At 32.1% G+C, this 13,122-nt stretch overlaps 1 protein-coding gene across 3 annotated transcripts in view; it reads right to left on the bottom strand.

Moving 5' to 3' along the window:
- The window catches only part of LOC106056136 (uncharacterized), a 106,886-nt gene that overhangs the window by 28,323 nt on the left and 65,441 nt on the right, over positions 1–13,122 (bottom strand). For all 3 annotated transcript variants that reach the window (XM_056021501.1, XM_056021500.1, XM_056021499.1), the window contains exons 44-67: positions 12,329–12,447; positions 12,019–12,210; positions 11,302–11,501; positions 11,057–11,196; positions 10,473–10,594; positions 10,115–10,306; positions 9,631–9,818; positions 8,862–8,998; positions 8,537–8,655; positions 7,912–8,109; positions 7,439–7,635; positions 6,437–7,307; positions 5,346–5,549; positions 4,977–5,215; positions 4,695–4,813; positions 4,414–4,535; positions 3,393–3,584; positions 2,985–3,211; positions 2,526–2,656; positions 2,250–2,377; positions 1,892–2,092; positions 942–1,132; positions 635–771; positions 373–494 (exon numbers count right to left, since the gene is read on the bottom strand). In XM_056021501.1, the coding sequence (XP_055877476.1) occupies positions 373–494; positions 635–771; positions 942–1,132; positions 1,892–2,092; positions 2,250–2,377; positions 2,526–2,656; positions 2,985–3,211; positions 3,393–3,584; positions 4,414–4,535; positions 4,695–4,813; positions 4,977–5,215; positions 5,346–5,549; positions 6,437–7,307; positions 7,439–7,635; positions 7,912–8,109; positions 8,537–8,655; positions 8,862–8,998; positions 9,631–9,818; positions 10,115–10,306; positions 10,473–10,594; positions 11,057–11,196; positions 11,302–11,501; positions 12,019–12,210; positions 12,329–12,447 (4,688 nt within the window). The remainder of the gene's footprint in view (positions 1–372; positions 495–634; positions 772–941; positions 1,133–1,891; positions 2,093–2,249; positions 2,378–2,525; positions 2,657–2,984; positions 3,212–3,392; positions 3,585–4,413; positions 4,536–4,694; positions 4,814–4,976; positions 5,216–5,345; positions 5,550–6,436; positions 7,308–7,438; positions 7,636–7,911; positions 8,110–8,536; positions 8,656–8,861; positions 8,999–9,630; positions 9,819–10,114; positions 10,307–10,472; positions 10,595–11,056; positions 11,197–11,301; positions 11,502–12,018; positions 12,211–12,328; positions 12,448–13,122) is intronic.

Raw genomic sequence — 13,122 nt, 5'->3', positions numbered from 1 at the left:
ATTCATTTAAAAACATTTGTTTATATATTTCTTTATTATTGGAATATCATGTTAACTCACTAAAAAGACAACAGAATAATAGAAAATCTTGGCTATCCTACTGAGACTCTGATGGTGAAGGCTTCTCTGTTTTATTTGAGATATGCCTGAATGAATCACACTCACAGAAATTTGTCAGAGAATGTGATATGCTTGATACTTAAAATGCTCACTAATTGCTAAGTAGATTACTGAGTATTGAAAGAAACTCTTTTTTTATATCTCTGGATTGTGATCAAATTTTGCTAACAAATTTTATTTTATTTTCTCAACAAAAGACAAATTTTGACATTAAAAAAATTTATGCAGAGGTAAACAACAGAATATATTTACTTGAGATTTTAAAAATACAGTTTCCATGACAGAATAGTGGACATCAAAATCCAGAAAGGTGGACAGAACATCCAACATAGTCTCAGGGCTGCTGTTCAATGTCTGCAGTGTTATACCTTTGGCTGGAAAACAAAGACAAAAACAGTAAAATCAATGATAAAAGGATCCCAAATTTTAATATTACTATATAATAACTTTAAAAAAATTAATATACAACAGAGTGTATAGACAGCAAAAAAAGTAAGATCAAATGAGAATTTGCCTTGCAATGCCTGAAGTACATCAACAAATGGCATAATTGCAAATGTGTTTATATCAGCCAAAACCTGAACCACATTCTGATCTTTGTGTAGAGGAGCTTCAACAACGATACCCAGTAACTTTAGCATTCGGAATATCCTGAAAGAAGTAAAGAAAAATATGAAGAAAACATAAATACCCAAAAGTATATTAAAGAGTAGATAAAAAGAATTACCAAAGGGTCTGAATTAAAGAGTGAAAAGAAAATATTCCTCCGATAACAACTTACATAAGTGGAAATTTTCCTAATATTATATTTTAATACTTACAGTTTTGGATCAGAGGCTAGTCCTTTCAATACATCCAAAATGGAGGTAAACGTGAAATTCTTGGAAAGATTAGAACTAATGGTTAGAGATTTGCTGGCCAGTTCTTTAATTATAGTTGTAAACTCTTCAACATTACTAGAGAACTCAGTAAAATTGGGTGAAAGTTGCTGAGCAGTCCAAATAGCATCCAGCTACATTAAAAGAGAAATTTAAAACAAGAAAAATAAATAAAATACTAAAAAACAACAAAGCTTACATTAAGAGTAATTGTATTAATTAGTTTGGATCAGTCAAGTAAATTTGTAATAGGTCTAGACTAACTATAATAAATCTGTGCGATTAGAAATATTTTTATTTATGGTTTTTGTTTAGCCCACTTTCATACACTATGATCCTATCACTAGACCAGTAGGGAAAGGGGTGGGGGAAAAAAAAGGTGAAAGACCTGAATTTAAACTCCATTGCAGCCTCCTAAGGCAACACACTAGCAACTGTGTCAGCAAAGTGCTTATGAAAATGGAAGATTTTATAGTTATCTGTTGTTAAGTTTCCAGATTTAAAGTTATGACCTAATTCTCTCTACAAAATATAAAGGGGAATAATTCAACTTATACCACTACATCATTAAGTAAAATTTCTTTCCCATTCTTTGATACTAAACAAAATAATTAATTACCAATAGTTAATAAACTTTGTGGTTTATTATTTATATTGATTTTTGTCAGGTAAAAGAAATAATTGTGAAAATTTTTTGTTTCATCCAAGATTGGGTGTGTGAAAATTAATATGTATACAATTTTTATCCGACAGACAGAGTTAGTTGATATAAACTTTGTTATAAGGTCTATTTCAAAAGTAAAAAAAAAGTTTTCATTACAATGCATATCATAAATAATGTCATCCTTAATGCTTTGGATAAATATTTGTAACTAAGTTTCAGTAGGGCTTACCTGCTTAGCAATGTAATCTTTCTGAATAAATGTTAAAACATTATTTTGCAAGGATTCTGTTACAACAGAACAGACTACAGTTGAGAAGTCTTTCACTGTTTGAGATGGTATTACATTATCTGTGATAAGTTTTGATAGTCCATCAGGTTGTTTACACAATGATTCTAGACTTGATGTTGAGTTCACAAAAAGTGATAGTGTCTAAAAAAAAGGCAATTTAATTTCAGAAATACTGCTGACACCAAATGTTTATAAGTTTTATCATTAACAAAAATGTCTACAGGTACATTTTAAAATGGTCTAAACAGAAATACATGGTTAAACAGATTAGTAAAAAAATACTAAAAATGAAACAAACTTTAGAGAGGTTAAATTCATTGTTAAGCCAGGCTTGAGCAATATTTCTTCCGACACTGATGTAAGCATTGATAATATTGGCTAAGGTATCAGCATTGGAGAACAATGTGGTTGTGCTGATTGTGCCATCTGGGTTGAAGATAAAAGAAGAATTGTTTGATTAGCTTCCATGGAAATCCACATGTATTATTGTCAACACATCTTTAATCACTTTGACTTAAAAAAAAAAAGGTCTTTTCAAACAAATTTATTAAAGTAAAATATTTATTGCACTCACTTCTAATCCCCTGCAGCTTGTCTATGAAGAGATTCATGAACAGATTCACAGAATTGACAGTCTTGGCCACACTTAATAAAGATTTAGGATCCATGACTTGTGGCAGCATCAGATCAGCTATGTCCACAGACCTAGAGAATTACAAATGAATATCATAAACCAGTGGTGCCAATCCTTTTTGGAAAAAGGTGACTTCAGAATTTCTGACATGCATGTAAGTAGGCGCATCACTAAAAAAAAAAGTCTAAAACTGAGCATTTGTATTTCAGAAGAATGAAAAATAATTTGCCTATTTTTATTCCAAAGTTTGAAATTTACTTTATCTTTCTCATTTTGCTCAATTATAATTTTAGAATTCTATAGTTTTAGTACTTTTATAATTAATTTTTGCAGTTTTTCTATTTAGATCTATGTTAACTAAATCCAAGCTACATTAATAATAGATTTTTTTTTTCTTACCAATTTTTAGCAGAGTTCATAAGTTTTTGTGCTATAGTTCTTTGTACTTCATTTAGCACTTCCTGGAAACCTTTGACATCAAGTAGGTCATTTATTGACCTTGATCCATTTTTATATTGCTTGATAATGGTATCCATCAGTGAGACAAACTCCTTCATTTCAGTGGCCACAGCAGACGCATTCAGGCTACTCTGACCTTGATCTATTTCTTGTTTTAGAACATCAATCTACCAAAGATAAAATATCCCAGTAATAAAAGTATTGGTACTTAAATAAAGGTTTACAAATATTGATAATAAATAATTTATTTTATTACAAGCATATATCAATGTTTCATATCTGAATAGGTTAGCTAAAATGTATATTTGCATAGAATACCAAATGCTAGGACTACTAATGTTTCATTACCTGCTTGTACAAGTTGTAACCATTGGCTTGTAGCATTACAGTTTGCCACAGTAGCAGAGTCTGATTGGTGGAGCATGCTTTCTCTTGCAGTGTTCTAAAAGGCTGGGTCTCACCTGTTATTTGAATGGCTTTCCAGAGTTGATCAGTACAAAGTAGTTGAGAAGAATCTGGTTGCTGAAGCAAGTTACTTAGCTATAAAAAAAATCAAGTTTTACAGCAATTACTACATTTTACTCATAAACGTTTGTGTGGGAAAATAGACATTTGAATAATTTTTTTTTAGATAATATTAAGAAATAAAAGTGTAGTGATCCAAAGAAATTGTTTCTAAGCATACAATCTACAGCTAAAATCAGACTGATGCACTCCATGGTCAAGGCCACATCATTATGCTTGCGAATCTTGGACTCTTGACTACAGAACTGGAAAGGAGGATCCTATAACAATGGAATTGAGATGCTACAGAAAGAACCTAAGTATCAAATACAAAGATCACATCACAAAAAGAGATTAGAAACAGGATTAATGCAGCTATTGTACCCCACAATGACCTGATAACTACTGTAAAAAAAAATGCAAACTATGGGCATATCACAAGGTCCTCTGGGCTTGCAAAGACTTTTCCTTAGGAAATAGTACCAGGAAAAGAAGAAGCAGCCAGAGAAAGTGATGGGATGACAAAGGAATGGACATGCCTGTCTTTGAAAGAGATTTTTTCCAAGACTAAAGATAGAGAGGAATGCAAAAAGACAGATATTGTTTGGTGCTCCGTCCAGCAGACTAATGGAAAGGTGAAGGTGAATCTACAGCTTGTGTTAATTACACTTCCTGAGCTAAAAATCTAAGTGCAAGTCTATTAGAAATAAAGAGCCTATCTTTTATTTAAACAGAAGTCAGTAAAATTGCAAAAGTGTTTCATTTTTTCACTTCTAAAAATTAACTTTCAAAAAAGAAAAAGGAAGTTTTGCTAACATTGATGGAAAGTTTATATAACATTAAAATGATACAAGTTCATGCTTACTTCTCTAGCATTGACTGTAGCATTCACCAAGCCATCCAGTGCATGTGGATCTGTCAATATAGGGTTGAGGATTCGACCAATTTCTGTGTTGTTCAGTAATGTCACTAAAGAAATGGGTTGATCTGAAATAAAAAAATCAAAATTGTAAGTCAACTCATTCAACTTGTTATTGTATGAAAACAGTTACTCTTAAAAAAACAAATTTTCAAATGAAGGTAATTAGCTTGTTTTTTTTTAAATATATATTTTGGGAACAATAAGAAATGTGTGTGTATCCTTACCCTTCAATGATGTGAGAAATGTGTTCAAACTGTGTAGGTACGCTTGAGCAAATTGTAGACTTAGTGTCATGGTCTTCATGTCTGTCACATTGTTGAATCTTTTCAACAGACTATTCAGCCTGAAACAAAGCAAAGGGAATTCAATATTTTATACAGCAATGATAGACTCCAGCAGACATCAGACACAGCCTTTATGCAATTACAGTGGGAGAAACATTATATCTGCTACAAGATAAAAATTAGTAATGACCTTGACATTAGTAGCAGATTATATAAACTTACAATGATGCTGATAATGAAATATATTCCTCCGTAAAAATGCTGCTGATATTGCTGTACTGAGCTTTCAGCTCTTCCAGCAGACGTGTTGCATTGATCATCAAGACATTTCCAAGGTCATGCTCACCAAAGTAGACATAGTTTACTTTTGTAAGATTAGTTATTCTATCAATCAGGTCCTGCATCTTGGTGATAAAATTCTCAACATCAAATGAATCTTTGGAACTCCAAGCACTCGTGACCTTAGATCATAAAAGTTCAATTTATAAATGAAAGTACTACAAAATTTTCTCATTGGAACAGAAAAAAATAACACATTTACTTAAGAACCAAAAATAAAATTTTGTTGTCTTTAAAGTTTCTAGAACTCACATCATTTCCAATGGTATTAACATGGAATGTTGCTTTTAACTTCTCTGCAATGGAGTCATAATCAAGATTACACAGTGCAGTCAACAAAGACTGTATGTCAGCAATGTCAGATCGCACTTCAAATATTTCAAGGAATTTGGATCGACTACATGTCAGCTGCTTCAACTCTGAACTGCTTTGAACTATGTTAATGAATTTATCCACCTGGAAAGTTGAGCATTAATGTGTTAACCTAAACATTAGTATATTAAATTAATTATTAACCCTTAAAATGCATGTGGTAGTTTATTCCATTTTGTATGCACCCATAGTAAAATGGATCAGCACTTTAAGGGTTAATGTTAGCAAGGTGAAAATAGTATAGCTCCTATATATTACTTATAATCTTGAAAAAAAAAAAGAAACATGTAAAATAGTTCTTTAAATCCAAACCAAAAAGAAGATTACAAAAACTACTGAAACAATCTTATGTTAAAATGTAATGTTCATGGAAGGGAGGAAATGATAATTGGAGAGTTTAAAGATGACACTAACTAAAATACCAATATAAATTAAACCTGGTTTGTTGGACTATAAAATAGAATTTATTAACTCCTTCAATGAAGATTTACCCTATTTAAAGACTTCTAGGAGCAGATGAGAAATGAAAAAAAAAAAGGAGGTTTTGTAAGAGCTTAAGAGTTACAACTAGATCTAGGTTTTTTCATTGTAAATACTCAGTTGTAACGAAAGTACTCATCAGGCCTGTGACTAATACAATTTTGATGTTTCAATGTTTTAGATTTGTTTAAGCTATTCTAGATAGTTAAATGAGTTCTTCATAAACCTTACCAAAAAAAAAACAAACCCAATAATTATTAAATTAAATATTAAAGATAATTATTTTAAACAAGTTTGTAACAATTGATATTTTCTGTTTAGCCTAAAGCTTAATTTTAAGAATTTTAGATACAAGACAATCAGAAAGATAAATACAGTTGAGCTACAAAAAGTACTCCATCTCATTTGTTGAAAAAAAACAACATCATACAAAATCTTAAGTCTAGTAATGTAGCCTACAATAAAACATTATTAAAAAAAAACAAACTTACAGCTGTTGGTCTAAGCTGCACTGAGAACAAGCCAGTCAGAGGGTCTGGTTTCATGTCCAAAAACTTATTAACAACATTTACAAATTCTGGGGACTCTTTAAACAGAGACACCAAGTCTAGCCTTCCACTTTGAACTTTGACCCTGGCCACCATTTCATCAAGGTAGGTGACAAGAACGTTAGCCACCCTAAAAACACCCTCAAAAGGTCCAGTGTAGGCAGAGTCATTGATGAAAGCCTGATGCAGGGCACTGAGAGCCTTCAACATGTCCCAGAGATTAGAGGTATTGGTGTAAGAGCGTCTCAGCAGCTCCAGGGTTTCATCTTCACTGACCTTGGGTGGATTGTTCAACAGATTCTTCATGTTGTCTACCAGGGTGAAAACTTTGTCCACTGCCAGGTCCCAGTCCTGTATGTGTGATCTGTTATCATGTAATGCATCCAACATGGACTGGATGTTATACACTTGTTTGAGTTTATTCAGTAGTGGGGTCAAATTCTCATTACAGACAGACAGGTAGAGGCCTGATGTGTTAAATGAGTCAGGGAGGTAGAAAACTTGTTTCCACTTAGCTTCTGAACAAAAGTCACCTTTTATATCTTTAGATAAGAAGAGTTCCACAAACTTGGTGAGGTTCTGAATTGGCGCTAACAAAAGGGATTCCATGGTGTTGTAGTCCACACCCAAGGCAACAAAGATGTCATTGAGGGCTGGAATAGTGTCAATGGCATTTCCCAAGGTAAAAGTTGAGCCTGTCATAGCCTTAATGTTTTCATTGAGAATATCCAGAACTGTGTTCAAGACTATACCTGTCTCTTTCAAACCTTCCATCTTTAACAAAGGACTTAACTGATGTATAATATTTTCAATCCTGGTGAAGGAAACAAAAATGTCATTTAAACTTTTCTCATTTAGTATAAAAAGTTATTTATAACATTTGAACTGCTAGAAAGGATATCCATTATCTATAGTGACACTTGATCTATGGACAGAGTAACTTACTGATCTTTCATTTGAAGTCTGTCTGCCAGAGAAGTCATGCTATTTTCAAAAAGACTGGTCCAGTAAGTAACATTGGTTAAATGTTCTGGTAAATCAAATTTAGGTGTGCTGACCATCCACTGGTCAATGATCAAATGTGTGACATGCTTTACTTTCAGCTCAAGTTGAGTCCAGTTCAACTTTTCTGTATCATGAATCTGTAAGAGGGGAATGAGAACATGTATTAGCAAAAATAAAAACTTTGATTATTTGGAAAAAGCTTATCATAAGTTTTACAATACCTTGATACTCACTACTCCAATAGTGTAAAGACCAATCAAAAGTTTAATTAAAAAAAAGGACAATCCCCAAACAATATTAATTTTATCTATTATCCCAATAATAGTGTAAAAGGAGTTGCTAGATATTTAGTACATGGACTTATTGGAATTATTACTAGTAGAAGAACAAAAATGTACAAATCATTTTCTTACCACTCTCTCCAGTTTCTTAGTATCAAAGAAATTGTCAAAAGTGCCCATAAAGTTTTTAAAGTCAATGTCACAAATTTTCGCTTTGAGTAGCTGAAGGTCAACATAAACATTTGCTGGTTGTACTAAGTATTTAGTCACTGGAGTGCTGGCATTGCAGAAGTCATTGATAGTAGATGTGTTGATAAACAGGGACAGGAACTGAGAATACAAAAAGTCAATATATTGTATATTTTTTTTTAAATATTTTTTTTAAAGTAATAAAACAAGTAAAAAAAATGTATCAAATTAGCATAAATTTCATAAAATAATAGTTATGTCTACATGGCACATAAATCAATAGCTAAGTATGGTTTTTCATAATATTAGATTTAGGTTGTGGACCTAGTAGTCAACACTAATCCAGCTCCCTATCAATGCCCCATATAATATGAAAGAAAAAAAAATACAAACATGTGTGTTTACTTTTTAATTCACACTTGGAACATATGCTTGACTTCTACCCCCCTCCCCTTTATCCCATTCTTATTGTTTTTCTAAAAACTTAAGGATTATCTTCTCTTACAATAAAATGCATGTCTCAACTTGTATCTAATAATATAAACAAATGTTAAGTAGTGGTTATTACATGTTCTGATGTAGCTGAGGAGAATATAACATCCAATACACCAGGCATTTGGACTATGTTGATTAATTTCTGCATAGCAGTCCAACCATTTACAATGTCTACAGCACCAAAATGTGTCTCTGTAAACATAACATAATATTTCTTGGGTTAATATGTAAAGGTTAGGTAAAATAATAATACAGAAATACAGAAGTCAACTATACCAAAACATTGGACAAAAATATTCTGTTACATAGATCATCATGCTATCATAGCCTAAAAGTTGACAATGTACCTATTTAATCAATTACTTCTGATGTAGACGAAACTATAAACAGAGACTTACTATTCTCTAAAGTTAACACTGTGTCTAGTAAGTTGTCTAGAATGACACCAACGTATAAAATAGGTTTCAGCTCTGCTTCTACTCCAGGACCCGAATCAATCAGTTGTTCAATAAGTTGAAAGATGCCATCGAAATTCCTTCAAATTAGGAGACAAAAAAGGACAATATTAGTAACATAATTTTTTTAAATATTAGCTAAAAGTTAAATGTATTAATAGTTGTTTACTTAGTTGAAAAACATTGACAATTTTATTAATTAAAAAACTAGCATTAATACTTAAAGATGGGGCATGGTGGCTTCCTTTGGCTTCTGAACCAAGAGGTCTTGAAATCAAATCTTGGTGAAGCCTGGGAATTTTTAATTTGGGGATTTTAAGGACGCCCCTGATTCCACTCAACCCTAATGGATATTTGACATTAGTTGGGAGAAAAAAATAAAGGCATTTGGTAGTTGTGTTGACAACCTTATAAACCATGGACAACAGAAAAAGATGATCTTTACATCATCTGCCTCATAGATTGCAAGTCTGAAGGGGCACTTTACTACTGAGACTTAAAGGGTTATGATTTTAATATCAACAATGTTGGTGTACAGGTGTAGTGAATGCTGAATTTAGATTGCCTACTTACTTAATGAAAAATATGTTTAGTGTACTTTGATGAGCTGGTAACTAACTGTTTTTATATTTATAGTGCATTAAAGCTTGAGTGACAGACTAAGAGTTTCAGACATCTTGTATAATTAGCATATTTGAGCTGGTTTACTTACATTAGAGGGCTGTCATATATTGTATAATCTTTTATCCAACTTTCAAGTCTGCTGATGACTCGAGTCCAGAGTGTTCCGTTCCAAAGGCGCTCGTCAAACTTGAAATCTTGTTGCAGTTTTTGAATGATTTTCTCCATTCTGTCCACTACTGATGTTAAACTCACATTAGTGTGAGAAACTCCATTGACCTATTCAAATAGTTATAAAAATCTATCTCATTACAGCTGTAGGTCAGTATAGTATCAATAATGTACAATTTTTTTACCAGAGCATTAATGAATTCCTAAGGTAATTTTTTCTTTATGTTGAACCTGTTTTTTTGTTTTTTAGAATCTTAGTTTAAGCTGTCAACGCTACATTGTTTAGAAACATCAATGCACTTTATTTATAAAAATACTGAAGCAAAAAACAAGATCTCTAATAAATATTCTAATAAATTACTTTCACAAGTAAGAAAAGAAATAGAAATTTAAAAGATTCTTACAATATTTTCTATTGCTTGGACTGTTGTATAATTTGCCAACTCTGATTCAATTGTTGAAAAATTTAAACTACAAAGTTCATGTATCCAATTTTGCAAGTTGAAGTTTGACCCTGGAGGTAGAGTGAATATTTCAAGTGGATCCACACTGCAGAACTTGTCAAATGAAACTAAAGACAAAGCCCTTCTGGCAACCTGTAAAATAGATCAAATCTTTTATTTTGTTTTTTGTTGCAGCCAAAAGAATTTATAACTTTATGTATAATAGGAAAACAATCCCAACTCAAAATATTTGGTTGCATACAACTATCTACATACTTTAAACAGCTCACCCTGTTACAAGCAATATTTTCATAAATACCTTTTCAGGATGATACATGCTGGTGTAAAGAAGAGTTTCAAGAAGGTCTGGAGCCTGATTGGCTAGATTGATAAGATGACGTATCACTGTTACATTGTGATAGGCCTCAGTGAGGGATGATGCTGGAAAATAAAGAAGTTACAATCTTCAATAAAAAAACTCCCAATAAATTAGCTTTAATTAGTTCTATAATGCCACCACCACAACACACAGACAAAAGGGTATTTTTTTTTAGATAACTTGTAATGGTGGTGCACTGTTTTATTAAAAGTGAAGTTTTAATGATCTAGTGGTGAGTTTGTTAGTACTTTTCTATGACTGTAATATTGTGAGGATGTAATTGTAACATAGATGTGTGTAGTTTTCTTAATAAATGGTACCTAATACAATAAATCCTACTATTAGGTTATTTCTGATCTCAGTCTTAATGTATTTCTCATTACAGTTGTGTTTGAATATTAATTTCTGTTTTCCCTAAAATAAACTACATTAGAAGAAAACACTTGACTTAAAATTTACTATTTCAGGCTACGTAACTGTTGAACATATTTTTCTAAATGTCAAGCATTGTTTTTAAAACTGACCATTGATGATGATCGAAACTTCATCAACAAGTATACTGGTGATGGAAACAGCCTTGTCATAAGCATCTTTTAACTCTGGGCTCATATCAATCAGAGAACCAAAGATCAGTTCAAACATCTGAGAGATTATGTTGGCATTTCTAGATAAAGAAAAACAAAGTAAGAATAAATTAATTATTGATTTCAATAAAACATCGACACAAAGTGAAATAAAGTAAAAAAGTAAATACAAAATGTTTTCATACAGATAAATGTTGGATGTCGACTTGGACCAATTCTGAATTCTGACACCCATGTCCTTCCATACAGTTTCATTGAACACTGCTAAGTTGAATGTGGCAAGACTTAGTGGATGGTCATAGTAGTAGCTGAGTGACTTGAACACTTGGTCAGACTTGTTTAGTAGTGTTGAGACATTTAGGGTGTAGGTTGTGTTGCCAGATTCCTGTAACAATAAATATGTGTTTTAAACTTCAAAACATTTTGACTGAAACAAACAAACAAACAAACAAAAATAAATAAACGAAACAAATATATATATTTCAGTCATTACTATTCTATGTGTACTCATTTCCAATCTTACAATTGATAACTAAAAAGGGACTGTCAATGGTGCACAATTATAATATAGTCAAATACAAAAACAAAATTTAATAAAATACTCTGAAAGACACAAAGATAAAGGCACATTCCTTGTCCCATATGCTAGGACAAATTTGTACAAATACTCCTTCTTCCCTAGTGCTATTAGAGCATGGAATGGGTTGCCTGAGCTAGCCAGGAAAACCAGTGACTTGGCAGAATTTAAGTCATTGGTTAATATGCATGACTAAATGCATGACGCGTAGGACGTAATCATCTTCTTTTTTGAAGTAACGTCTGTATTATATAAGTAATAGCTAGAAGAATTATGTAGCTACAACTATTTCAGACAGTACTAAGCTCTAACTAGATAAACTTACAATGTTCCTGATTCTGTTAAATCCTTGATAGGAAGTAAACTCAGAGCCAATGTTTTCAATTTGAATGCTACAGATTTTTCTGAGTAAAACATTAACGTCTAAGTCAGAGCCTGGAGCAGTAGTGAGAAGATCAGTGGCCTTGGTACTACAGAATGTGGAGAATGACTGGAAGGCATTGACCCATCTGGCGGTCTAAAGCAAGAGAGAAACATAAATATTACAATACTCATTATCATCACATGACACTGCTACTGCTACTGCTATATATATATGTATATACCTATAGTATTGTAGCAATGTTAACACTTACTTGTACAGGTTGTGTTAATACAGTATAAACAACAGTCTCTATGATTTCTGGAGACTCCTGCACAAGTTCTAGAATGGTTCTCAGTGTGGGAAACTCTTGGAAAGCTTCAGGCAAGTTCACTGCAACATTTCCATTTGTAAAATATCAACAGGATGAAAAAAATAAATTCACAATATTTTTGTATTCATTATTTTTCAGAATCCTTTAATTAAATTATAAACAAGTAAAATAAAAAAAAATACTACACTAAAAAGAGTAAATTTGTGCAATTGGAAATATTGATTAATTGTTTTATGTTTCGCACAACTTTCATGCTTATAGCATGCTCAGTGTGCTAGGGTCTATTACTTTTATGGATCAGTTTGGAAAAAGGGGTGAAGGGGAATCTGGGAGAAGGTTTCTGTGCTGCCTTTTCAAAAGCTAATTTTTAAAAAGTTGCTCGAGTGTGAATATAAACTTAAAGGCTCGAGCCTCCGTGATATAAGGCAGAAGAGTTAGCCACTGAGCTATTCAAGTTATTGTAAAAATAGAAGGTTTATAGTTATCTATTGTAAGTTTAAAAATGTTAGCAAATGACCTAATTCTCTACACAAGACTTATCTCCCCTTAGCTTAGTACATTTTCAATACAAAAGAAAATTAATTAATTATGACAAATAGATTAACCAATTGGTTAACTCTTTCATTGATTTATGTGTCATTCTTTAACTTGATCTGAAACTGGAAAGTGGGAGATTTAGCGTGCACAAAATTCCACCCAGACAGACAGATTTAAAAATTGTATCAATATAAGTG

Source organism: Biomphalaria glabrata, chromosome 2, assembly GCF_947242115.1.
Source record: "Biomphalaria glabrata chromosome 2, xgBioGlab47.1, whole genome shotgun sequence".
Taxonomy (NCBI): domain Eukaryota; kingdom Metazoa; phylum Mollusca; class Gastropoda; family Planorbidae; genus Biomphalaria; species Biomphalaria glabrata.
The sequence above is the reverse complement of the archived record's forward strand: the minus strand, read 5'-3'. Positions and strand labels throughout refer to the sequence as shown.